Source organism: Oncorhynchus mykiss, chromosome 9, assembly GCF_013265735.2.
Source record: "Oncorhynchus mykiss isolate Arlee chromosome 9, USDA_OmykA_1.1, whole genome shotgun sequence".
NCBI lineage: Eukaryota > Metazoa > Chordata > Actinopteri > Salmoniformes > Salmonidae > Oncorhynchus > Oncorhynchus mykiss.
The window spans coordinates 12,117,888-12,144,950 of NC_048573.1; the positions used below are offsets into that span (position 1 = coordinate 12,117,888).

At 43.5% G+C, this 27,063-nt stretch overlaps 1 protein-coding gene across 2 annotated transcripts; it reads right to left on the minus strand.

The window, feature by feature from the left end:
* Positions 1 to 8,339: 8,339 nt before the first annotated feature.
* LOC110531465 (AP-1 complex subunit sigma-1A) lies at positions 8,340 to 26,899 on the minus strand. Of its 2 annotated transcripts, XM_036987357.1 has the most exons (6): positions 26,707 to 26,899; positions 25,979 to 26,015; positions 15,182 to 15,360; positions 13,140 to 13,248; positions 11,077 to 11,214; positions 8,340 to 10,688 (listed from the first exon to the last, which is right to left on the minus strand). In XM_036987357.1, the coding sequence occupies exons 3-6, from the start codon at positions 15,358 to 15,360 to the stop codon at positions 10,641 to 10,643; spliced, it is 474 nt and encodes a 157-aa protein (XP_036843252.1). In that variant the 5' UTR covers positions 25,979 to 26,015; positions 26,707 to 26,899; the 3' UTR covers positions 8,340 to 10,640. The 2 variants fall into 2 exon arrangements, with proteins under 2 accessions (XP_036843252.1, XP_021470350.2); XM_021614675.2 differs by lacking the exon at positions 25,979 to 26,015 and having other exon boundaries at positions 26,707 to 26,898.
* Between the last annotated feature and the right edge of the window lie 164 nt (positions 26,900 to 27,063).

The window sequence follows — 27,063 nt, forward strand, 5'->3', positions numbered from 1 at the left end:
TTATGAAACTGAAATGCCTTTTTTTTTAAAACTTTTTTTAGTAGACATTTTGTGAAGTTATATTTTCAGATGACACCTTTGCTTCCTTTTCCTACCTATCATACGGCAGCAATAATGGAGGACCACGGTAGCAGTGCAGCACTGTTTGGTTTTTGCCTTAGCACTACCCACCTGATTCAAATCATGAAAGCTTGATGATGAGTTGAGCATTTGAATCCATTGTGTAGTGCTTGGACAAAAACACAAACTGTACTCCCCTTTGGGTCCCCAGGACCAGGATTGAGAACCACTGCACTAAAGGGTTGCAAAATTAACTTAAAAAAACATAAGTAGGTGGGATGATTTACAGAAATCCTGGTAGTATTCCATACCGAATCCAGGAATCTTTCAACTGTTCCCAGTTCTGGGAATTTTGGGATAGTTAACTGAATTTTGAAACCCAACCTGTGTGATCTGTTAGTTTTTATAATGTACAGTATACAGGCCAACTCAGCTACTGCTGCCATATGATGTACAGTATACAGGCCAACTCAGCTACTGCTGCCATAGGATGTACAGTATACAGGCCAACTCAGCTACTGCTGCCATAGAATGTACAGTATACAGGCCAACTCAGCTACTGCTGCCATAGGATGTACAGTATACAGGCCAACTCAGCTACTGCTGCCATAGAATGTACAGTATACAGGCCAACTCAGCTACTGCTGCCATATGATGTACAGTATACAGGCCAACTCAGCTACTGCTGCCATAGAATGTACAGTATACAGGCCAACTCAGCTACTGCTGCCATAGGATGTACAGTATACAGGCCAACTCAGCTACTGCTGCCATAGAATGTACAGTATACAGGCCAACTCAGCTACTGCTGCCATAGGATGTACAGTATACAGGCCAACTCAGCTACTGCTGCCATAGGATGTACAGTATACAGGCCATCTCAGCTACTGCTGCCATAGAATGTACAGTATACAGGCCAACTCAGCTACTGCTGCCATATGATGTACAGTATACAGGCCAACTCAGCTACTGCTGCCATATGATGTACAGTATACAGGCCAACTCAGCTACTGCTGCCATATGATGTACAGTATACAGGCCAACTCAGCTACTGCTGCCATATGATGTACAGTATACAGGCCAACTCAGCTACTGCTGCCATATGATGTACAGTATACAGGCCAACTCAGCTACTGCTGCCATAGAATGTACAGTCTACAGGCCAACTCAGCTACTGCTGCCATATGATGTACAGTATACAGGCCAACTCAGCTACTGCTGCCATAGAATGTACAGTATACAGGCCAACTCAGCTACTGCTGCCATATGATGTACAGTATACAGGCCAACTCAGCTACTGCTGCCATATGATGTACAGTATACAGGCCAACTCAGCTACTGCTGCCATATGATGTACAGTATACAGGCCAACTCAGCTACTGCTGCCATATGATGTACAGTATACAGGCCAACTCAGCTACTGCTGCCATATGATGTACAGTATACAGGCCAACTCAGCTACTGCTGCCATAGGATGTACAGTATACAGACCAACTCAGCTACTGCTGTCATAGAATGTACAGTATACAGGCCAACTCAGCTACTGCTGCCATAGGATGTACAGTATACAGGCCAACTCAGCTACTGCTGCCATAGGATGTACAGTATACAGGCCAACTCAGCTACTGCTGCCATAGGATGTACAGTATACAGGCCAACTCAGCTACTGCTGCCATATGATGTACAGTATACAGGCCATCTCAGCTACTGCTGTCATAGAATGTACAGTATACAGGCCAACTCAGCTACTGCTGCCATAGGATGTACAGTATACAGGCCAACTCAGCTACTGCTGCCATAGGATGTACAGTATACAGGCCAACTCAGCTACTGCTGCCATAGGATGTACAGTATACAGGCCAACTCAGCTACTGCTGCCATAGGATGTACAATATACAGGCCAACTCAGCTACTGCTGCCATAGGATGTACAGTATACAGGCCAACTCAGCTACTGCTGCCATAGGATGTACAGTATACAGGCCAACTCAGCTACTGCTGCCATATGATGTACAGTATACAGGCCAACTCAGCTACTGCTGCCATAGAATGTACAGTATACAGGCCAACTCAGCTACTGCTGCCATAGGATGTACAGTATACAGGCCAACTCAGCTACTGCTGCCATAGAATGTACAGTATACAGGCCAACTCAGCTACTGCTGCCATAGAATGTACAGTATACAGGCCAACTCAGCTACTGCTGCCATAGAATGTACAGTATACAGGCCAACTCAGCTACTGCTGCCATAGAATGTACAGTCTACAGGCCAACTCAGCTACTGCTGCCATATGATGTACAGTATACAGGCCAACTCAGCTACTGCTGCCATATGATGTACAGTATACAGGCCAACTCAGCTACTGCTGCCATAGGATGTACAGTATACAGGCCAACTCAGCTACTGCTGCCATATGATGTACAGTATACAGGCCAACTCAGCTACTGCTGCCATAGAATGTACAGTATACAGGCCAACTCAGCTACTGCTGCCATAGGATGTACAGTATACAGGCCAACTCAGCTACTGCTGCCATAGGATGTACAGTATACAGGCCAACTCAGCTACTGCTGCCATAGGATGTACAGTATACAGGCCAACTCAGCTACTGCTGCCATAGAATGTACAGTATACAGGCCAACTCAGCTACTGCTGTCATAGAATGTACAGTATACAGGCCAACTCAGCTACTGCTGCCATAGGATGTACAGTATACAGGCCATCTCAGCTACTGCTGCCATAGAATGTACAGTCTACAGGCCAACTCAGCTACTGCTGCCATAGAATGTACAGTATACAGGCCAACTCAGCTACTGCTGCCATAGGATGTACAGTATATAGGCCAACTCAGCTACTGCTGCCATAGAATGTACAGTATACAGGCCATCTCAGCTACTGCTGTCATAGAATGTACAGTATACAGGCCATCTCAGCTACTGCTGCCATTCTTTCCTTCATAATAACCCGTATAGCTCACATCCTGCCTGAGACTTACAGCCAAACAATGCCAACACACCACTCATTCATTCTGTACTGATTGGAGGGACGAGGGAGGGATGGAAGGAGAAGGGGGGGATGGAAGGAGAAGGGGGGGTGGAAGGAGAAGGGGGGGTGGAAGGAGAAGGGGGGATGGAAGGAGAAGGGGGGGATGGAAGGAGAAGGGGGGGTGGAAGGAGAAGGGGGGATGGAAGGAGAAGGGAGGGATGGAAAGAGAAGGGGGAATGGAAGGAGAAGGGGGGATGGAAGGAGAAGGGGGGATGGAAGGAGAAGGGGGGATGGAAGGAGAAGGGAGGAATGGAAACAGAAGAGGGGGATGGAAACAGAAGAGGGCGATGAAAACAGAAGGGGGATGGAAGGAGAAGGGATGAATGGAAGGAGAAGTGGGGGATGGACTGAGAAGGGGGGATGGAAGGAGAAGGGGGGGTGGAAAGAGAAAGGGGGATGATGAAGGAAGAAGTGTGGAATGTGAGGGATGTGAGGGAGGAGGACGGAAGAGGGAGATGAGAGAACGACGGAAGTGAGGGATACAGAGATGAAGAAAGGTTGTGTTGTTTTGATAAAACATGGTCCCCTAAGGAGAGAGAGGAGAGGAAGAAGTGGAAAGGATGAGGAAGAAGGCTTGGTGTGTGTGTGTGTTCAGGGAGTTGTTAAGAGGTTAAATTGGTGATCAGAGGAAAGGTTGATCACTGCTCACTGGGGAAATGGATACACACACACACACACAAGCAGAAGAAGAAGGGAGGGAGAGGAGAAAGAGGTGGAAGGAGAGAAGCGAGAAGTCATATCAGACTACATGTACCGACAAAGCCCCGCGGTGGTGCTGCGATGTCTGGGACCTACCACTGTTACTGGGGAGGGTCAAACATGCATCCCTGCCACGCTTAGATCCAGAGCACAGGGCTTTGATCCCAGAGCTTTGATCCCAGTAACGAGTGCCCGTCTCCCCCTTGTTGAACAGGTGGGTTGCCCCCCCTGGAGCCTTCTGTAGCTAAGAAATCTGATGGAGACTCATGCTGTCATAGGTTATTCAATAATTTGGCTAGGGAGGCATGGGATACATGGATGGGTGAAGTGGGGGGGGTTCTGTGTGTGTGTGTGAGAGAGAGAGAATGATAATAATAATAATAACGATGACTATCAGAAACAAACAAAAGGAATATCAATAGTCTAAATAAAGAGATCGATTAAAAATAAATGAGAGAATGAAAGTGAAGAGAGGATAGATGGAAGGAGGAAGGTGGGAGGGATGGGGGATGAGAGGAGAGGGGAGGGGATGGAGAGAAGGAGGGATGAGAAGAGCAGGAGAAGGGAGGCAGGGATGGGATAAGAGGGGGAAGAAAGGAAAAGAGCAGAGAAGGATGAAGGGAAGGAGATAAGGAGAAAGGAGGAGAGGAAAGGAGAGGTTGTTGACTGCAGACGGCTCACGGAGGGATAGCAGCAGTGATTCATTGGTCATGTGACTCCCCCCCCTCCCTCTGTCCTCCCTCTGTCCTCCATCCCTCCCTTCTCTCCTCTGCTGGGTGAGTCATCCTTCGCTCCTCCATCCTCATGCAGAACCACTGCAGAACCCTCAGGCAGCCACACACACACACAAAGTGCACACAGCATGCGCAGTCAGGCACACACTCACACAGAGACACATACATACTGCAGTCCACTGGTGTGCGTGGCCAAAGAGCTCTATTTTCACGTCATCTGACAATAGCGCCGATTCCAACCGAAGTGCCAATGCCGTTCACCAAACTCCAGGTGGCGGTGGTCAGAGCTCTTTGGCCACGCATTCCAGTGGTGGGTTTAGCGTTGTAAAACAGAAGCATATGCAGAAAACAACCTCACACCTACGGTAAAATATGGTGATGGATCTTTGATTTTATGGGGCTGTTTTGCTGACTGGTCCTGGGGCCCTTGTTACGGTCAACGGCGTCATGAACCTTAAGCAGTACCACAAAATCAACATTTTGCAACGGCCATCTCAGTCCCTGAACTTGAAGCCCATTGAAAACCTGTATTCTGAATTAAAGAGGACAGTCCATAAGCGCATATGAAGGATATCAAGGATCTGGAAAGATTCAGTATGGAGGAATGGTCTAAGACCCCTCCCAATGTGGTCTCCAATCTTATGAAATGTTTTGGTAAAAGGCGCAGTGTCATTATCCTTGCAAGGAGAGTGGGCTAGAGTAATGAAAACAGTGGAACCAATAATTGACCACTATCTTGTAAATGTTTTTTTTGGTATTACTTCTTAAACAAAATCTCTTCCTCTTACAATTGTATTAGTATAAAATAGAATTTCCTAATTTTTCCCTCAGTGTTTGTATTATGTATTTTATGGTATTTTTTGCTGGACCTGGCTGTAATGTAACAGAGTGGATCCGGTCCAGTCCAACCAGCTACAGATAGTTCATCTGGTATAACCAGCTACAGATAGTTCATCTGGTATAACCAGCTACAGATAGTTCATCTGGTATAACCAGCCACAGATAGTTCATCTGGTATAACCAGCCACAGATAGTTAATCTGGTATAACCAGTCACAGATAGTTCATCTGGTAAAACCAGTCACAGATAGTTCATCTGGTATAACCAGTCACAGATAGTTCATCTGGTATAACCAGTCACAGATAGTTCATCTGGTATAACCAGCCACATATAGTTCATCTGGTATAACCAGTCACAGATAGTTCATCTGGTATAACCAGTCACAGATAGTTCATCTGGTATAACAAGCTACAGATAGTTCATCTGGTATAACCAGCTACAGATAGTTCATCTGGTATAACCAGCTACAGATAGTTCATCTGGTATAACAAGCTACAGATAGTTCATCTGGTATAACCAGCTACAGATCGTTCATCTGGTATAACCAGCTACAGATAGTTCATCTGGTATAACCAGCCACAGATAGTTCATCTGGTATAACCAGCCACAGATAGTTAATCTGGTATAACCAGTCACAGATAGTTCATCTGGTAAAACCAGTCACAGATAGTTCATCTGGTATAACCAGTCACAGATAGTTAATCTGGTATAACCAGCCACAGATAGTTAATCTGGTATAACCAGTCACAGATAGTTCATCTGGTATAACCAGTCACAGATAGTTAATCTGGTATAACCAGTCACAGATAGTTCATCTGGTATAACCAGCTACAGATAGTTCATCTGGTATAACCAGTCACAGATAGTTAATCTGGTATAACCAGTCACAGATAGTTAATCTGGTATAACCAGCTACAGATAGTTCATCTGGTATAACCAGCCACAGCCAGGCCATATTAGGACATGATACATACAAATGGAATACACACCCACATAATCAAAAACAGACCCATCTCTCTCTTTCTTTCCCTCTCTCGCTCTCATGTTTTTTTCTCCTTCAGTCCCTCTCTCTCTCTCTCTCTCTCACACACACACACACACACACAGTGCACCCAACGACCTGCATTATTATGTGATATACTCCGTCATTTTCCATCTCTGTGTACTGATGATGTATTGATGGTGTGCATCCCAAATGGCACCCTGTTCCCTATGTAGTTCCCGCTAGAGTGCACTACTTTTGACCAGGGCCCATAGGTAAAAGTAGTGCACTATGTAGGGAATAGGGTGCCGTTTGGGACGTAATCAGAAGGAAAACAGAATGGAGCAGAATGTTAAAATGCTATGTTTATTTCAGGGCCCCATACCGTCACCAAGGATAATAGCTTTCTCAAAAAAGGTTTGGGCTAATCACTGCCATTTAGAAGAGAAGGATGGCGGGAGGGCGGGAATCTGCGAAAGAGGTGAGGGAGGAGAGGAAATGAGAAGAGGAAGATGAGGGGAGGTCAGGAGGAGGGGAAGTCAGGAGGAGGAGGGGAGAGTTCACCAACCTCAACATCATAGCAGGAACAGTCTGTGGGAATGCAGTACGACCTCAAATTATCAGCCCGTGTGTGTGTGTGTGGGGGGGGGTACTGTATTTCCATTGCAAATCTGAGAGCCCTTTCCTGCCTACTCTGATACTAAGCCACCCACACCTTTGGAACTGACACACACACCCCTCTCTCTCCCTCACTAGCGCTCTCTCCAAGCCTTTGTCAGTGACTGTAATGTGGGCTTGCTGAAACAATACAGAGGGTTAGAGAGAGGTATCTGGCTGTGTGGGAACCGAGTAGGACCATGTGAGGTTTAGAGAGAGGTATCTGGCTATGTGGGAGCCCAGTAGGACCATGTGAGGGTTAGAGAGGGGTATCTGGCTGTGTGGGAGCCCAGTAGGACCATGTGAGGGTTAGAGAGAGGTATCTGGCTGTGTGGGAGCCCAGTTGGACCATGTGAGGGTTAGAGGGGACAAGGGACTGAAATCCCAAATGTATTTAGGCATATTTTGTACTATTTTAGGAAGTATGCCAGGGAAGTGTGTTCATTGTATACTTGCAAGATCAATATTGATAGGTTGGCGTAGAGCCATATCTCCATCAGCTAGTCAGCCCAGAGCTACTGCTGCGTCCCCATGGTAGCTGAGACGGCCATGTCAGTTTGGTGCCAACATGATGCCCTGAATGCCCAATTCATCCTCGATACTTTGTGACCGCTCTGAAAACATTGAATAGTTTGTGGTGGGTTAGGTATTGCCTGAATAAATCCACCTGCACTCCCTGTACTCCTATTCTCTGCCCTTATTTACAGACAGACTGTCCTCCTTTATCTCATCCCTCCATCTCCCTCGGACTCGTGTCTCGCTCTCTCTCCGCTGTATGGCAAGGCTGAGCTTCACTCCAACACGGTCACAAAAGAACGGTGACTCATACACTTAGAGGCTCCATCTCTCTTTCCCCTTCCTTTCTCTCTCCCTATCTTACACAAACAGCTTGGCTTTGGATTCTCTCGGAATTTAAAACAGTAGCTACATCAACAGGTATGCATATACACCTATAGGAGACTGACATTTCCCACTAACACATGCATCCACTTTAACATATGTCGACACAAAAACACTCCCTTATCTCCCACAAAACAGCTTCCGACACATGAAACGTCTTGAATTTCAAAACAGCAGCTACATGAACTGGTAGCTGTGCATTAAAATCTATAGACTGGGACTTCCTACTATCGAAACCCATTAAAAACATGCATGGGCATTCTGTAGTTAACACAAAATGCTTTAACAAACTATTACTAGCTACAGTTACATTTTACATTTAAAATAAGGACAGACGCTCTTATCCAGGCCGACTTACTGTCAGTACATTCAACTAAGGTAGGTAAAACATTTAAACAATTCAGAAGGCACAAATACACAATACTTTTAAAATGTGATTTTATTGTCATTATAAAATTACATTGCCACATGATTCCGTGTCTGAAAGCCATTGTAAATCATCATTGCAAATAAGAATTTGTTAACTGACTTGCCTAGTTAAATAAACACATTCAGGGAAGAGGGCACCATGACTGGACCGTAGTTCAGTAGTTATTTATCAGACCTCCTACCCCTAATGCTGGATTACAAAAGGAATAAAACACCACAGAGTCCCTGAAAAACATCAACACTACTCAAAATATCTTCCAATTTCAGGTGCAGTTCCAATAATCCACACTAGACCACTAAGAAGCTCTGTCCCATTGCTCAGATCACTTCATCCCACTTTGAACAGAACACTATATAGGGCAGATGAGATGGAGGATTGAAAAGAAGATTGAGTATGACTTGATCTAATCCATCCTCACCATGAACGCTGTAGACCGGAGGCACTGGTGCTCTCTCCTAGAAGCCTTACGTTACTCCAGACACAAAGAGGATTGGGTAAGTAGGTAAGTAATATATTGGGCATGAATTCTAAGTGGTATGCCAGCGTGGATATTGGAACACAGCCTATGTATTGCTACTACTTGGAGTGAAGCAACGTATTTGGGAATGCACACTAGCAAGTAGTATGTTGGTATGAAGGTTGGAACGTACCTTGTTAAAAGCAAAGGGCTAAAGTCTGGTTACAAGAACACACATTTATAGTCTGAAGCTAAACTCTACTAGTTGCAGTTTCTTCCCTCTTGTTGCAGACAAACAGATGAGGACTCTTTGGAAAGTAGGTATTCCAGAGGCGGAAATTGGGGAGAAATGATCTGCCATGTGATATAGTACTGCATTTAGTGTGTGTGTGTGTGTGCGTATATAGGAATGGTAGCTAGGTCCATTTTTTTTGGTGTATTTCTCAAAAAAAAGTCACATGCATCTTAAAGTAGTTCACATTTTTATGCATTGCAGTTCAAAAACAAACCGACACTTTTTTGCCCTGTGTTCGTTTTAACTAAGTTGAATCATCATCATCTTCATCATATACCATCACGTTGCACCCTTTAAACACATTCATGTTAGCACATCCACACAAGGGCTAAAACGGCACAGACTTCTCCATAGGTTAGTTGCTCAACACAAGAGAGCAAGACAGAGAGATGGTCTGAAACAGTTCCGGAATAGAACACAGAACTAGAATTCTAAAGGAACTCTGGATGGAACTGGAATGTTGGGTAGAATCATTTTCAGATGGTTTCCCTTCCTCTTTATATGAATGTCAAGGTTACTTCTTTTTGTTCCCTGACAAGATCCTACTATAGGTTCAACAAAGCTCACCAACGCAGACAATCAATGTGTTCCCTTAAAAACAGCAAACGTATTATATTACTATTATTAATAATAATCTCATAACATGTGGTCCATATACAAAACATTTTAAAACAGCCATTTATTTAAAAGCAAATTCATGTCCCCCAAATGGCACCCTATTCCCTATGTAGTGCCCTACTTTTGACCAGAGCCCATATGCACTATATATAGGGAATAGGTTGCCATTTGGCAACGCAACCCTAGTCTGATCAAAAGTAACCTGTTCAGTGATGTTTTGATGTTTAATTGCATCCCCAGCTATAAAAAGGCTTGAGATGTGTTCTGACCTGCCTCTTTTGAGGGAAATGTCAAAGGTCAAATCAGACCTGGGTTCTAAAACCATTTCAAATACTTAAAGTCGAGCTTGATTAAACTTCCTGGCACAATGGAACCAATAGAATGGTCTCCAGGCAGGCCAAAGCAAACGCTGGAAGTACTTGAAGGATTTTCAGATACTATTTGAACCCAAATCTGGGTTACATTACAGTAGTAATAGATAAATCTTCCAGCCAAAAGTGGAATGATTTTCACAGAGCTAATATACATTACGGTTGCAATATTCCGGTAACTTCCCAAAAATTCCCAGGTTATCCTAAAATAGTTGTATAACCCCAGGAATCAGACAGGATTTAACAACAAATCCAGAATCCACCATACAGGATTTCTGGAAAACTTGAGAATTTTGGGAAAGTTCACTTTGCAACCTTAAACCATCATGATAATATACAATTAATGTCAGCAATGCTTTGAATTCAGTAGTACCAGAACGTCAAAGGTGTGAATCTCATCGGACCCCCCCGCTTAACCCAAACCCCTCCATTTACCCCCTCCCCATACACACCCACATCACAAACCCCCTTTCCTCCCCCCTGCACCTGGAACCCAAAGAGTCTTTGTCTGTAGCCTGATAAAGTGTTGTGAGCAGAGTACCCTGCTGTCACTATGCCAGACCCATCTCCTCTAGAACACTCCTGGGAGATTCATCCTCCTGTAGGGGGAGATAGAGAGAAGGGGAACAGCATAGCATTACATTTTACAAGTCTAGAATGTACATTATTACATTATGAGGGTCTATGACCTCATCCCCTCTTGTAATTTAGCAGTATCTCTGTGGAGAACAGATGCTCTGACAGGATAATGATTACCACCACCGTACAACATAAAAAACATAGATCATTCATTCTAAGGTAGAGTCCTAGCAAGTATGGTAGGGAGAACTCCAAAATACACCGATTGAGGTTGAGTGAGACCCAAACGTTGGTTAAAAACAGCCATTCAATAGTTTGAAGTATGAATAACACTGGTTAGCTGGAGTTTCACATTATTTTTAATAAGAGAGATCACTTCTTCTCCCTGTGGTGTGTGTGTGTGTGTACCTCCTGCAGTAGGTCGGCCTGTTCGATGGCCTTGAGTACACTCTTCTTGGACGTGTCCTGGATCTCTCCCCCGATCAGAAACTCATCCAGTATAAAGTAGGCCTTCTCAAAGTTAAAGATGATGTCCAGCTCACAAACCTGCCAGGGCGCACGCACACACGCAGGAAGGAATCAGAATTTATTTACTAAGTACACTTACATAAAAACACAGAATTTGAGGGGAGAGAGTGACCATACAGTCCATTCAGACCCCTTCACTCTTTCCCACATTTTTGTTACGTTACAGCCTTATTCTAAAATTGATGAAATACAAATCCTCAGCAATCTACACACAATACCCCATAATGATAAAGCAAAAACAGATTTAGAAATGTTTGCAAATTTATTACGAATAATATACAGAAATACCTTATTTACATACATATTCAGACCCTTTGCTATGAGACTCGAAATTGAGCTCAGGTGCATCCTGTTTTCATTGATCATCCTTGAGATGTTTCTACAACTTGGAGTCCAATTAAACTGATTGGACATGATTTGGAAAGGCACACACCAGTCTATATAAATTCCCACAGTTGACAGTGCATGTCAGAGCCAAAACCAAGCCATGAGGTCGAAGAAATTGTCCGTAGAGCTCCGAGACGGGATTATGTCGAGGCACAGATCTGGGGAAGGGTACCAACAAATGTCTGCAACATTGAAGGTTCCCAAGAACACAGTGGCCTCACTCATTCTTAAAAGGAAGAAGTTTGGAACCTTCCCAGAGCTGGCCACTCAGCCAAACTGAGCAATCGGGGGAGAATGGCCATGGTCAGGGAGGTCACTGTCAGAGCTCTAGAGTTCCTCTGTGGAGATGGGAGAACCTTCCAGAAGGACAACCATCTCTGCAGCACTCCACCAATCAGTTCTTTATGGTAGAGTGGCCAGACAGAAGCCACTCGACAGTAAAAGGCAGATGACAACCCACTTGGAGTTTGTCAAAAGGCACCTAAATGACTCTCAGACCATGAAAAACAAGATTCTCAGGTCTGATGAAACCAAGATTGAACTCTTTAGCCTGAATGTCAAGCGTCAAGTCTGGAGGAAACCTGGCACCATCCCTACGGTGAAGCATGGTGGTAGCAGCATCATGATGTGGGGATGTTTTTCAGCAGCAGGTACTGGGAGACTAGTCAGGATCGAGGCAAAGAAACAGAGCAAAGTACAGAGTTCCTTGATAAAAACCTGCCCAGAGCACTCAGGAACTCAGATGGAGGTGAAGGTTCACCTTCAAAACAGGACAACGACCCTAAACACACAGCCAAGACAACGCAGGAGTGGCATCAGGACAAGTCTCTGAATGTCCTTGAGTGGCCCAGCCAGAGCCCGGACTTGAACTCGATCGAACAGCTCTGGACACACCTGAAAATAGCTGAGCAGTGACGCTCCCCATCCAACCTGGTAGAGCTTGAGAGGATCTGCAGAGAAGAATGGGGCAAACTCCCCAAGTACAGTGTGTTCCAAACTTGTAGCGTCATACGCAAGAAGACTCAAGTCTGTAATCACTGCAAAAGGCGCTTCAACAAAGTACTGAGTAAAGGGCCTGGATACTTATGTAAATGTGATATTGCCATTTTTTTTTGTGGAATAAATTGCAAAAAATTTGAGAAACCTCTTTTGATTTATCATTATGTGGTATTATTTGTAGATTGAGGGGGAGGGGCACAGAGCGAGGAGAGGGGCACAGAGCGAGGAGAGGGGCACAGAGCCAGGAGATGGGCACAGAGCCAGGAGAGGGGCACAGAGCCAGGAGAGGGGCACAGAGCCAGGAGAGGGGCACAGAGCCAGGAGAGACATTTGGCCACAGGAGTGAACAAAAAAAGCGAGAGGGTTGGCTACAGGAGAGGGGGATGAGAGAGTTGGCAATAGAATAAAAGATGGTGAAGGAGAGTGAGGGATGAGAAAGAGAGAGAAGAAAGAATAGGAAAATAGAGAGTGATAAAAATATAGAGTAGGAGTGAGAGAGCAAAAGAGAGGGTGGAGAAACAGCGTGAGGGTTGAGAGAGAGAGCTGGAGTGACTCACACTGCCGAAGTACTTATCCAGCAGCTCTACGAAGCGGTGGATGACCTCCAGAGTAATGAGCTCGTTGTCCTGCTCTTCCACCGCACAGCAGAAATACAGACTGGCATACCTGACACACACACCTGTTGTGTTACTGAAGATCAACACACCCAAACTTTAATCGTTGAGGTTAACTAAGGTGTTCCGCAGGAGGGAATAACCGGGGAATCTAGAACCCTCCAACCAGGACTTCTGGAAAACCTGGGAATTCAGGGAAAGTTAACAGAATTTTGCAAACCTAGGTTTAGCTGAGAATAAAAGGTCCTGGGGGAATCTCTGGAGCGCCAGTCCAGTCCGTAACCCAGGAAAACTAAGAACTACTGAAAGCGAATCTTGATATGCTGCTGTTAACAATGCCAATCTATGCAGTGTAGCAGCTAAATCCTCAGCCTTTCTACCAAAACAGTGGCGGGTGGCTCTTTGTTATTGTTTGAATGCAGATTGCCTCTTTAATGACTCAAGTCTATGCAGTGTAGTCAGACAATTCAAGGGGTGTGATATTCAAAATGGCATGTGCCAGTCTTATACACCATAGTGTGTGCATCTGTGGGTTAGAGCATTAGAGAAGTCAGCTCGTTGGCTCCCTCCCCTGGCCAGAAACAGGTACTGCACGACTGCAGCGCACAATTAGACGCTTCGACAGAATCACTGAGCGTCAAAGCATCACACACCAAGGATACTGACGGCCGAGAGATACTTAGTACATCTGTCCATTGTCGGCAGTAAATGTTTTGTTCACTCAAATCATTTGCCGTCTGCCTAGATAGCTTAAGAAAGCAACGCTGTTTGGCTTATGCCCACTTCTAAATATGTAGTTAGCTAATGTTGGCTAACTAGCAAGCTGCGCTAATGTTGATAGCTAGCTAAAATGTGTAGTAAGTCCTTGTTGTGGCCATCTGGCTCGTAACAACATTATCATTAAATCAAAGGATTTGTTCTTGCAAGTGCACATTATCAAACCTAACAAAAAAAAGATTTGTGCGCAAAACTCCTAAGCTAAATGTAAAAGACGTAAAAACTTGCTCTAGAAAAACAATTAAGCAGCATACTATCATTTATTTAAGTTAGTCCGGGCTCTCCAATTGGCTCAGCTAAATTGTCGACCACTGACAGGCACGTTCTTTGTTCTAGTAAAAGAAGGAACGGCCTACTACTGTGATAAGTACCTATCGACCCGTCAGGTCTCGGTGTGTCTAACCTCTAAGCTACTGTGGGATCCTATGGGCAGCTTTAACCAAGAGTGCTGTGTGTGGATGCCTTCTGCATGAGTGGTGGAATGAGTGTTAAAACAGAATCACAGAGCATCCGCTGTATTGAAACACACTGTACAATCTAAAACGCTGTCTGCTGTGAGACATCCGTGTTGGGAGAAAACGATACACATGCCTGAAAGACAGCCTGGAGCCTGGGCGATTCACTGTGATCACACACACAGTCATATCACGAGGTGACATTCTGTCTCTTTTAATCCACCCCCCCTCCCCCAGAACCACGTTTTAAGGGCAATTATTAACGTCCCCCCTGGAAACACATTTGAATGGCAATTATTACCAGTAAAGTGGGGCCAGATGTTTTGATGGGGGGGAATGATTAGAACGTAACACCAAACACTGAGTCACTGGTTGACTCATCATTCCAACCATGACAGCTCATTTTTGGAGACAGTTGCCATTTCAGAAGCTCATTCCACAATTAACACTTTCCAGAGGCCCCCTAGAGAGAGTGAGTATGCATCATTTCAGATACTAATGCACATATAGCTCACAGATAACAGCCCATGGAGCACATGCTCAAGTGTGTGTGTGTGTGTGTGTGTGAACAGTGGGTAGCGCCTACCTGCTGTTGCACACAACCATGAAAACGTAGGTATACAACAAACAGCCTGTCCTTTTAGGGAAGTGTAGGATGTGGTACTGTACATGTAGGAGGTGATTATGTCATGAATATTATGAATGTATATCTACTGTGTGTGTTGAGACAGAGAGACAGAGATATTCCAGTACCTCTTGTAGACGATCTTGAGGTCCCTCCACTCCAGGAAGCTGCTCATTTTGGGTTTGCGGGCCAGGACCACCTGCATCAGTTCCCTGACCATCTTCTTCTTGTCCCTCTCAGCCGTGGCAGTGTACCACTTCTGGAGACGCAGCTTCCCCTGCCGACTGAACAGCAGCATGAAACGCATCTATACAGGGGGAGGAGATAGCAAGACACTGAAATATATCGGTTGTCCAAGACTAGGTTTAATCTGTGTCTGGGAAACCAGGGAGCGTGGAGGAGGAAGCAGGGGGTATGATAGACAGAGGCTACCAGAAGGGAGATATAGGCATAATAAAGATAAATATTCAGTTGTTGGATCAATACTGGACACACACACCACACACAGTGAGTCTGATACATTAACAGCCTGCACTGGGATGATGGTAGAGCGCAGTGGGAGGGAGGGAGAGGAAGAAATGAGGGAGCGAGAGAGGAAGACAGAGAGCAAGGTGGGAGGAAGAGGGAGGAAGAAATGAGGGAGAGAGGAAGACAGAGAGCAAGGTGGGAGGGAGAGGGAGGAAGAAATAACGGAGAGAGGAAGACAGAGAGCAAGGTGGGAGGGAGAGGGAGGAAGAAATGAGGGAGAGAGGAAGACAGAGAGCAAGGTGGGAGGGAGAGGGAGGAAGAAATAAGGGAGAGAGGAAGACAGAGAGCAAGGTGGGAGGGAGAGAGGAAGACAGATGAGGAAAACCAATGGAGGAAGAGAGAGAGAGGAAGACAGAGAGCCCTTACCTCATGACTCAAGTGCATTATTTTTTCAAAACATTTTCACAGGAGTCTACTGCAGGTATTTCTAAACTGGAGTAATGCTGTCAGGGGTACGCCAAATACAAATGTGATTTTTAAAAAAAAATCAGTTTAAGAAATCATATATTTATTTTTCCCCTTCCCATTTTCAAACAGTACATTTATATTTTCCAATGGGGCTATACATTTGGGTGAGGTTTCTCTCTCCCCCCCCACCCTCGTTTCACTGCCAAAAATGTAATTAAACCATCTAGTGTTCAGGTAAATAAAAACAATGTCAAATACAGGAAGCCTAGACAAATAATTAACACCCAATCACATGAACCATTACTCTCTCACGGGAAACCTTCACTCTTGCGCAGACATTTAGAAACGAAACATGACAATATGAAAAATAAGCCACGGGAGTTTGAGCGAGAATAAAGATGACTTTCGGGTAGCAAGACATGTATAAAAGCAACAGATACCATTAATAAGAAGGGGCTAGACGAGTCTTATATGGTGAGCTACCGAGTGGCTTGGACAGGCAAGCCCCATACTATTGTAGAGGAATTAATTATTGCTGCTGCCACAGATATGGCTGGGACAATGTTGGGGGGGGGGATAGCCCCCCCTCCAAGAAAAAAAACTACTATACAAACAATGTCTTCATCAAATACTGTTTCATGACGTACAGCGACATGGCAGGAGATGTTTTTAAACAATTACTGCTTCGCATACAAGCCAGTGAATTCTATGCGTTACAGCTGGATGAGTCAACAGGGCCTGGCACAGCTCCTAGTATATGTCCGTTACGTTCATGGGGGGGTCAATTAAGGAAGACATCCTCTTCTGCAAACCACTGGAAACCAGGACAACAGGAGAGGATATTTTTAAAGTAGTGGACAGCTTTGTGACATCAAATGGACTTTGGTGGTCAAGATGTGTTGGTATCTGTACTGATGGCACAAAAGCCATGACAGGGAGACGTAGTGGAGTGGTAACACGCGTGCAAGCAGTTGCTCCCGACGCTACTTGGGTACACTGCAGCATCCACCGAGAGGCTCTTGCTGCCAAGGGAATGCCTGACAGCTTGAAAGACGTTTTGGACACTACAGTGAAAATTGTTAACTTTGTTAAAGCAAGGCCTCTGAACTCTTGTGTATTTTCTGCATTATGCAATGATATGGGCAGCGACCATGTAATGCTTTTACAACATACAGAAGTGCACTTGTTATCAAGGGGCAAAGTATTGATGTTTTTTTAATTGAGAGACGAGCTTAAAGTTCTTTACGGACCATCATTTTCACTTGTCTGACTGCTTGCATGATGACGAGTTTCTCACACGACTGGCCTGTCTGGGTGATGTTTTTTCCTCACCCAAATGATCTGAATCTAGGATTACAGGGACTCTCCGCAACTATTTCAATGTACGGGGGAAAAAAATAATGCTATGATTAAGAAGTTGGAGCTCTTTTCTGTCTGCATTAACAAGGACAACTCACAGGTCTTTCCATTTGTATGATTTTGTGTGTGCAAATTAACTCAAGCTTACGGACAATATCAAATGTGATATCGCAAAGCACCTGAGTGAACTGGGTGCACAATTACGCAGGTACTTTCCCGAAATGGAAAATATCCCTTTCATGCCCTGCCTCCAGTCCATTTACCGATATCTGAACAAGAGAACTCATCGAAATTGCAACAAGCGGTTTGGTGAAAATGACATTTAAATCAGAAGCCACCGCCAGATTTCTGGATAGGGCTACGCTCAGAGTTTCTTGCATTGGCAAATAGCACTATTAAGACACTGATGCCCTTTGCAACCACGTACCTACAGTTGAACTCGCAAGTTTTCATACACTTAGGTTGGACTTTTCAAACACTCAACAAATTTCTTGTTAACAAACTATAGTTTTGGCAAGTCGGTTAGGACATCCACTTTGTGCATGGCAAGTCATTTTTCCAAAAACTGTTTACAGACAGATTATTTCAATATCACAAGTTCAGTGGGTCAGAAGTTTACATACACTAAGTTGACTGTGCCTTTAAACAGCTTGGAAAATTCCAGAAAATTATGCCATGGCTTCAGAAGCTTCTGATAAATGATGTCAATTGGAGGTGTACCTGTGGATGTATTTCAAGGCCTACCTTCAAACTCAGTGCCTCTTCGCTTGACATCATGAGAAAATCAAAAGAAATCAGCCAAGACCTCAGAATTTTTTTTGTAGACCTCCACAAGACTGGTTCACCCTTGGGAGCAATTTCCAAATGCCTGAAGGTACCACGTTCATCTGAACAAACAATAGTAGCAAGTATAAACACCATGGGACCACGCAGCCGTCATACCGCTCAGGAAGAAGACGCGTTCTGTCTCATAGATATGAACGTACTTTGGTGCGAAAAGTGCAAATCAATCCCAGAACAACAGCAAAGGACCTTGTGAAGAGGCTGGAGGAAACAGGTACAAAAGCATCTATATCCACAGTAAAACAAGTCCTATATCAACATAACCTGAATGGCCGCTCAGCAAGGAAGAAGCCACTGCTCCAAAACCGTCATAAAAAAGCTAGACTACGGTTTGCAACTGCACATGGGGACAAAGATTGTACTTTTTGGAAAAATGTCCTCTGGTCTGATGAAACAAAAATAGAACTGTTTGGCCATAATAACCATTGTTATGTTTGGAGGAAAAAGGGGGAAGGCTTGCAAGCCGAAGAACACCATCCCAACCGTGAAGCACAGGGGTGGCAGCATCATGTTGTGGGGGTGCTTTGCTGCCGGGGGGACAGATCATGAGGGAGGAAAATTATGTGGCTTCAATATATCCACATCTCAAGACATCAGTCAGGAGGTTAAAGCTTGGTCGCAAATGGGTCTTTCAAATGGACAATGACCCCAAGCATACTTCCAAAGTTTTGGCAAAATGGCTTAAGGACAACAAAGTCAAGGTATTGGAGTGGCCATCACAAAGCCCTGACCTCAATCCTATAGAAGATTTGTGGGCAGAACTGAAAAAGTGTGTGTGAGCAAGGAGGCCTACAAACCTGACTCAGTTACACCAGCTCTGTCAGGAGGAATGGGCCAAAATTCCCCCAACTTATTGTGGGAAGCTTGTGGAAGGGTACCCGATACGTTTGACCCAAGTTAAACAATTTAAAGGCAATGCTCCCAAATACAAATGGAGTGTATGCAAACTTCTGACCCACTGGGAATGTGATGAAAGAAATAAAAGCTAAAATAAATTATTCTCTAATATTATTCTGACATTTCACATTCTTAAAATAAAGTAGTGATCCTAACTGACCTAAGACAGGGAATTTTTACTAGGATTAAATGTCAGGAATTGTGAAAAACTGAGTTTAAATGTATTTTGCTAAGGTGTATGTAAACTTCAACTGTATGTGAGAGTGGATTCTCAGCATGCACTAGCATGAAAACTAAACACAGGCACAGACTGTGTGGGAAATGATTTAAGAGACTCTCGCCAATACAACCCAACATTGCAGAGTTACGTGCATCCTTTGAAGCACACCCTTCTCATTAAGCTGTGGTGAGTTATTCACAATTTTTGACGAACAAATAAGGTTTTATATGAAAAATGGCCAAATAAAGTAGAGGTCGGCCGATTAATTGGAATGGCCGATAACTTGAAATCGGCCCTAATTTTTCATAACAATCGGAAATCAGTATTATTGGATTTGGCCATTTTTTTTACACCTTTATTTAATATTTATTTAACTAGGCAAGTCAGTTAAGAACACATTCTTATTTTCAATGACGGCCTAGGAACGGTGGGTTAACTGCCTCGTTCAGCGGCAGATTTTAACCTTGTCAGCCCGGGGGATCCGATTACAGTTAACTAGTCCAACGCTCTAACCACCTGCCTCTCGTTGCACTCCACAAGGAGACTGCCTGACAGACGAATGCAGTAGGCCAAGGTAAGTTGCTAGCTAGCATTAAACTGACCTTATAAAAAACAATCACTCATAATCACTAGTTAACTACACATGGTTGATGATATTACTAGTTTATCTAGCGTGTCCTGCGTTGCATATAATCTGACTGAGCATACAAGTATCTGACTGAGCGGTGGTAGGCAGCAGCAGGCTCGTAAGCATTCATTCAATAAGCACTTTCGTGCGTTTTGCCAGCAGCTCTTCATTGTGCGTCAAGCATTGCGCTGTTTATGAGTTCAAGCCTATCAACTCCCGAGATGAGGCTGGTGTAACCGAAGTAAAATGGCTAGCTAGTTAGCGGGGTGCGTGCTAATAGCGTTTCAAACCTCACTCGCTCTGAGCCTTGGAGTGGTTGTTCCCCTTGCGCTGCATGGGTAACGCTGCTTCGAGGGTGGCTGTTGTCGTTGTGTTCCTGGTTCGAGCCCAGGGAGGACAGAAGCTATACTGTTACACTGGCAATACTAAAGTGCCTATAAGAACATCCAATAGTCAAAGGTTAATGAAATACAAATGGTATAGAGTAGAGGTCGACCGATTCTGATTTTTCAATGCCGATACCGATTATTGGAGGACAAAAAAAAGCTGATGCCGATTTAAAAAAAACTGTGTATATATACACACACTTTGTAATAATGACAATTGCAACAATACTGAATGAACAATGTAATTTTAACTTAATATAATACATAAATAAAATACATTTAGTCTCAAATAACATGAGAACATATGTTAAAACGAACCACCAGCTTTCATGGGTCTTCAATGTTCCCAGTTAAGAAGTTTTAGAACACAAAACACAGCTCTGAAGTGACAATGATACTGAAGAGTCTGCTTAGGAGACAAATACTGTCAACTGTTTGAATAAAAATTGAGTTTGAGTTACCTGTGATGAATGTTGAAAACAAAAACTGTAATTTCTATATGCAGGAAATCCTATTTTAATAATGGGCATGGTAAGAATTGACTACCAAAGTGCGAGTCATAATTCCCATGACACCTTCTATCAAAATATGAAAAGCGGTTCCTTCATTTATTCCATAGGATATTTTTAGATTCACTTAAAATAAGGTCTGTGTTTCGTGTAGGCTTACACCACCGTGCCAATGTTATAACTGTGTAGATATCCATAGGACAAGGTAACTCTGATCAATATTGGCTAAATATAAGCGAAGATAAAAAAAATTGTAGAGTGGATTTATGAAAATATGTTGACAAACGTTACCTTTTCCTAGTGAGATTTACATGGGTATCAAAACACAGAGGCGGTTTAAGCCTGAACCCTAACCTGCACCCTAACCTGCACGAAACACAGACCTTATTTGAAGTAGATCAAGACATTCTCTATGGAAAACATGAACAGAGGCGGTTTAAACCTGAACGAAACACAGACCTTATTTGAAGTAGATCATGACATTAACTATGGAAGACATGAACGGTAAAATAACGAAGGAACCCCTTTCAAGTTCAGCCGCAAGTTATTACAGGAATTATAACGAGTTGACTATTTCTCTCTAAACCATATACCTTTGACTATTATGAGCCTGCTGCTGCCTACCACCCCTCAGTCAGACGGCTCTATCAAATCAGACTTAACTACACTGCTCAAAAAAATAAAGGGAACACTTAAACAACACAATGTAACTCCAAGTCAATCACACTTCTGTGAAATCAAACTGTCCACTTAGGAAGCAACACTGATTGACAATACATTTCACATGCTGTTGTGCAAATGGAATAGACAACAGGTGGAAATTATAGGCAATTAGCAAGACACCCCCTTCAATAAAGGAGTGGTTCTGCAGGTGATAACCACAGACCACTTCTCAGTTAATATGCTTCCTGGCTGATGTTTTGGTCACTTTTGAATGCTGGTGGTGCTTTCACTCTAGTGGTAGCATGAGACGGAGTCTACAACCCACACAAGTGACTCAGGTAGTGCAGCTCATCCAGGATGGCACATCAATGCGAGCTGTGGAAAAAAAGGTTTGCTGTGTCCAGAGCATGGAGGCGCTACCAGGAGACAGGCCAGTACATCAGGAGATGTGGAGGAGGCCGTAGGAGGGCAACAACCCAGCAGCAGGACCGCTACCTCCGCCTTTGTGCAAGGAGGAGCAGGAGGAGCACTGCCAGAGCCCTGCAAAATGACCTCCAGCAGGCCACAAATGTGCATGTGTCTCCTCAAACGGTCAGAAACAGACTCCATTAGGGTGGTATGAGGGCCCGACGTCCACAGGTGGGGGTTGTGCTTACAGCCCAACACCGTGCAGGACGTTTTTCATTTGCCAGAGAACACCAAGATTGGCGAATTTGCCACTGGCGCCCTGTGCTCTTCACAGATGAAAGCAGGTTCACACTGAGCACGTGACAGACGTGACAGTCTGGAGATGCCGTGGAGAACGTTCTGCTGCCTGCAACATCCTCCAGCATGACCGGTTTGGCGGTTGGTCAGTCATGGTGTGGGGTGGCATTTCTTTGGGGGGCCGCACAGCCCTCCATGTGCTCGCCAGAGGTAGCCTGACTGCCATTAGGTACCGAGGTGAGATCCTCAGACCCCTTGTGAGACCATATGCTGGTGCGGTTGGCCCTGGGTTCCTCCTAATGCAAGACAATGCTAGACCTCATGTGGCTGGAGTGTGTCAGCAGTTCCTGCAAGAGGAAGGCATTGATGTTATGGACTGGCCCGCCCGTTCTCCAGACCTGAATCCAATTGAGCACATCTGGGACATCATGTATCGCTCCAGCCACCTCGTTGCACCACAGACTGTCCAGGAGTTGGCGGATGCTTTAGTCCGGTCTGGGAGGAGATCCCTCAGGAGACCATCCGCCACCTCATCAGGAGCATGCCCATGCGTTGTAGGGAGGTCATACAGGCACGTGGAGGCCACACACACACTACTGAGCCTCATTTTGACTTGTTTTAAGGACATTACATCAAAGATGGATCAGCCTGTAGTGTGGTTTTCCACTTTTGTGACTCCAAATCCAGACCTCCATGGGTTGATAAATGTGATTTCCATTGATAAAATTTGTGTGATTTTGTTGTCAGCACATTCAACTATGCAAAGAAAAAGGTAGTTATTAAGAATATTTCATTCAGATCTAGGATGTGTTATTTTAGTGTTCCCTCTATTTTTTTGAGCAGCGTATAATAAACACGCAGAAATACGTTCCGTATTTTATCTAAGTCTAAATATTCTTGTTACATTGCACAACCTTCAATGTTATGTCATAATTACATAAAATTCTGGCAAAATAGTTTGCAATGAGCCAGGCGGACCAAACCGTTGCATATACACTGACTCTGCGTGCAATGAACGCAAGAGGTGACAATTTCACCTGGTTAATATTGCCTGCTAACCTGGATTTCTTTTAGCTAAATATGCAGGTTTAAAAATATATACTTGTGTATTGATTTTAAGAAAAGGCATTGATGTTTATGGTTAAGTACACATTGGAGCAACGACAGTCGTTGATTGATTGTTTTTTTATAAGATAAGTTTAATGCTAGCTAGAAACTTACCTTGGCTTCTACTGCATTCGCGTAATAGGCAGGCTCCTCGTGGAGTGCAATGTAATGTAATCAGGTAGTTAGAGCGTTGGACTAGTTACCTGTAAGGTTGCAAGATTGGATCCCCCGAGCTGACAAGGTAAAAATCTGTCGTTCTGCTCCTGAACGAGGCAGAACGTTCCTAGGCCGTCATTGAAAATAAGAACGTGTTCTTAACTGACTTGCCTAGTTAAATAAAGTTGTAAAAAAATAATACTTAAAAAAAATAATAATAATCTGCGCCCAAAAATACCAATTTCCGATTGTTATGAAAACTTGAAAATCGGCCCTAATTAAATCGGACAGAGGTCGACCTCTAGTATAGAGGGAAATAGTCCTATAATTCCTATAATAGCAACAACCTAAAACTTCTTACCTGGGAATATTGAAGACTCATGTTAAAAGGAACCACCAGCTTTCATATGTTCTGAGCAAGGAACTTAAACGTTAGCTTTCTTACATGGCACATATTGCACTTTTATTTTCTTCTCCAACACTTTGTTTTTACATTATTTAAACCAAATTGAACATGTTTCATTATTTGAGGCTAAATTGATTTTATTGATGTATTATATTAAGTTAAAATAAGTGTTCATTCAGTATTGTTACAAAAAAAATATAGGCCTATTAATCGGTACCGGCTTTTTTGGTCCTCCAATAATCGGTATCGGCGTTGAAAAATCATAATCGGTCGACCTCTAAAATAAAGAGCAAAATTATTGATGATTATTATGTGTGCCCTGGTCCTATAAGAGCTCTTTGTCACTTCTCACGAGCCAGGTTGTGACAAAAACTCACTCATTCTTAGGTTTAATAAAATGTATCGATTAGTGTGTGTGGCAGGCTTACAAAGATGGCAAAAAAACAACATTTGAGAGTGCGCTAACCCTGGTGCTAGAAAGGGTACACAGCTGGAGGTTGAATGTTTGAAGGGGTACAGGACTATAAAAAGGTTGGGAACCACTGGTCTACTATATGCCCACAGTGTTAATATTGAGGAGGAACAACTGTCCAGTAGCAGAGATTGCTATAGAACACTGGAACTCCCTGGCACCACGTGGCCTGACGGAGCGTCAATCTCCTCGATACTACTGTAGCACAAACATTAACCCCGGTAGCATATGGCCCAACTCACACCAACCATTCTCATTAACTCTGGCCCGGAACTCAATTCTCAACTCTGTAATACAGCCTGCCTGCAACATTATCATATGTGAAAGTCACCTTCTAAAATTACTCCATAAACATATGTGCGTAGTGCATAATGCCTGCCTACCTGCGTGTGTGTGTGTGTGTGAGAAAAAGAGAGAGAAAACAAGAAAGAACAGTGAAGATGTGAGAACTAAACAGTGTGTCCTCAGAGACACTACAGAGCGAGAGAGGCATGTGATGCGGTAGAAGCGGCCATGTTGTGTACAAGAATAGAATTCTCTTTGGGAGTATTCTTAGTCTCATCCGTGTCAGATCCTAAAATATGATGTGATGTTGCAGCAGCAGTCATAAGTCTGTCAATGGACCCACAGTATTGTAGCCTTGGCCCAGATCTCCTATGGTCGTTGTCGCATTTGGCATGACAATGACCATATACGAGTTGGCAAGACAGCCTGGTTCCCGATCTGTTTGCGCTAACATTCAATTTAGCCAACAGACTTGACAGAGCTCTTCTGTGTACAATATGTCCATGTAAAACACAATTAGAACTCAGAGACCCATCACTCTTCAAGAAGCAATGACCAGACAACCATAAATATTAGTTAGTTTAGTAATCAAATATTATTGACAGCAACTGTAGGGATCGTTAAAAGTTCAACTGAGGCTAAAGCAAACACAATATTAGATTGAAAGCTATACAGAGAACATCAGTAGTTAGTATCATCTCCCCTGTAACTATTCCGCAGGTCGTTGCTGTAAATGAGAACGTGTTCTCAGTCAACTTACCTGGTAATATAAGGGTTAAATTAAAAAAAAATTAAAAAGTAGCCTGAGTGCCAGTCTGTCTGTGCCATCATGGCAACTCCTTGTCACTTAATGACAAACAAGGAGTTGCCATGATGGCACAAACAGACTGGCACTACGAATAGTTAGTTACCACGAAAAACACAGAAGCAAAGCTGAGCTACACATGATGTTAGGGACCAAAGGTTAAATACACAGAACTAGACGAACCGTACGAACTAGAGCTGGGTGATAGACAAAAATCCACTATAAATTAATTATCACGATAATTTGAACATTAAGTTTATCACAGTGTGTAGGTCTTTTTTTATATTACCATTAAAACTGTTACTGTTATAGCTATCAATTGTCCCATTAAAAATAACCCATATTAGCACATTTATTTCAGTTCAAACTTTACATTTCTCCAGTAGAGCCCTAGAGGTTATTTATCATAACGATATTAGCAAAATGTTCAAGATAAGTGTTTGGTTGGTGTCGATCATTTTTGGTTCATCGTCCCAGCTCTAGTACAAACTACTCACACCAATCAATAATACAGACTACTTGGGCTATACTAGTTCCACTTTACTTACAGTCAAACCCGCTCAGTGCTTTCTCTCTAGTAATAATCTGACAGAGAGAAGAGACACGGAAGGGGTGTTATGTCCTGTAGTAGGATACTGGTGACATTGAGACAGCATTTCCCATTTGTATTGGAGTGTACTGATGAAAGGAGTGTTTATGAAGTTTACAAAGCTGGACATGGTCTAACAGTCAACAGTTCATAATTCTGTCCACACTTGTACAATAAAAGGTATCAGGGCAGCAATACAATAGGTAGTTAGCCTAACTGACTGACAAACAGGTCCGCAACAGAGAAACTAGTGCCTGAATAGTTAGCTGCACATTTAAATCAACACACATTGTTCATTTGTATCATTGCAGGTATCTAGATAGATTTTTGTCTAATCCAATGACAATGGTCTAATCACTATAGTATCTGGCTAAGCAAATATCAAAGGTTAGTTTGAAGCCTCGAAGCTAACTTGCTAACTAATGAGCATACAGCTTGCTGGCGAAGTTAGAATTGATATTAGATACAATTCGAATGTACAGCCTGTCTATCAGCAAGCAGTTACCTGTATTTTAGCATTAACCACTTTACATTGCTAACTAGGTAACACAGTTCAACTGTCAGTTGGCCAACCGGCTTGGTTTACACTGCTTCCTGAAACCATACACTTTGCTAGCTAATGAGCTAGCAGGTTAGCTTTAGCTAGTCAACTATTTTTATGGCGATACTATCGCCGACAATACTTACCATTTTATCGGGTTCTCGACGCAAATATTAACGCGTATCTTCCTATATGAATGACTTGATTTGGTTTTAAACGCAGCAAGCGTCAACACTCCATCTCTGTTTCAGCAGAAAAGTACGGCTAACGCGAACAACCCGTTCGGCCAGTCAACAAGCTAGTAGTAGGAAAGAATCCGGTGACTTACGTCAGCACGCTGAACATGCGCATTGCGCATTTTGAGGCAACCGTTTTGTAGCCAGGCCAACTCTCTGTATTTTTATTTTATTTTAATGTATTGCAACAATAATAACAATAATACACATCTATACAGGGACAATCCTGTGAATACAATGAAAAAATAAAATACTAAAACACCAGGC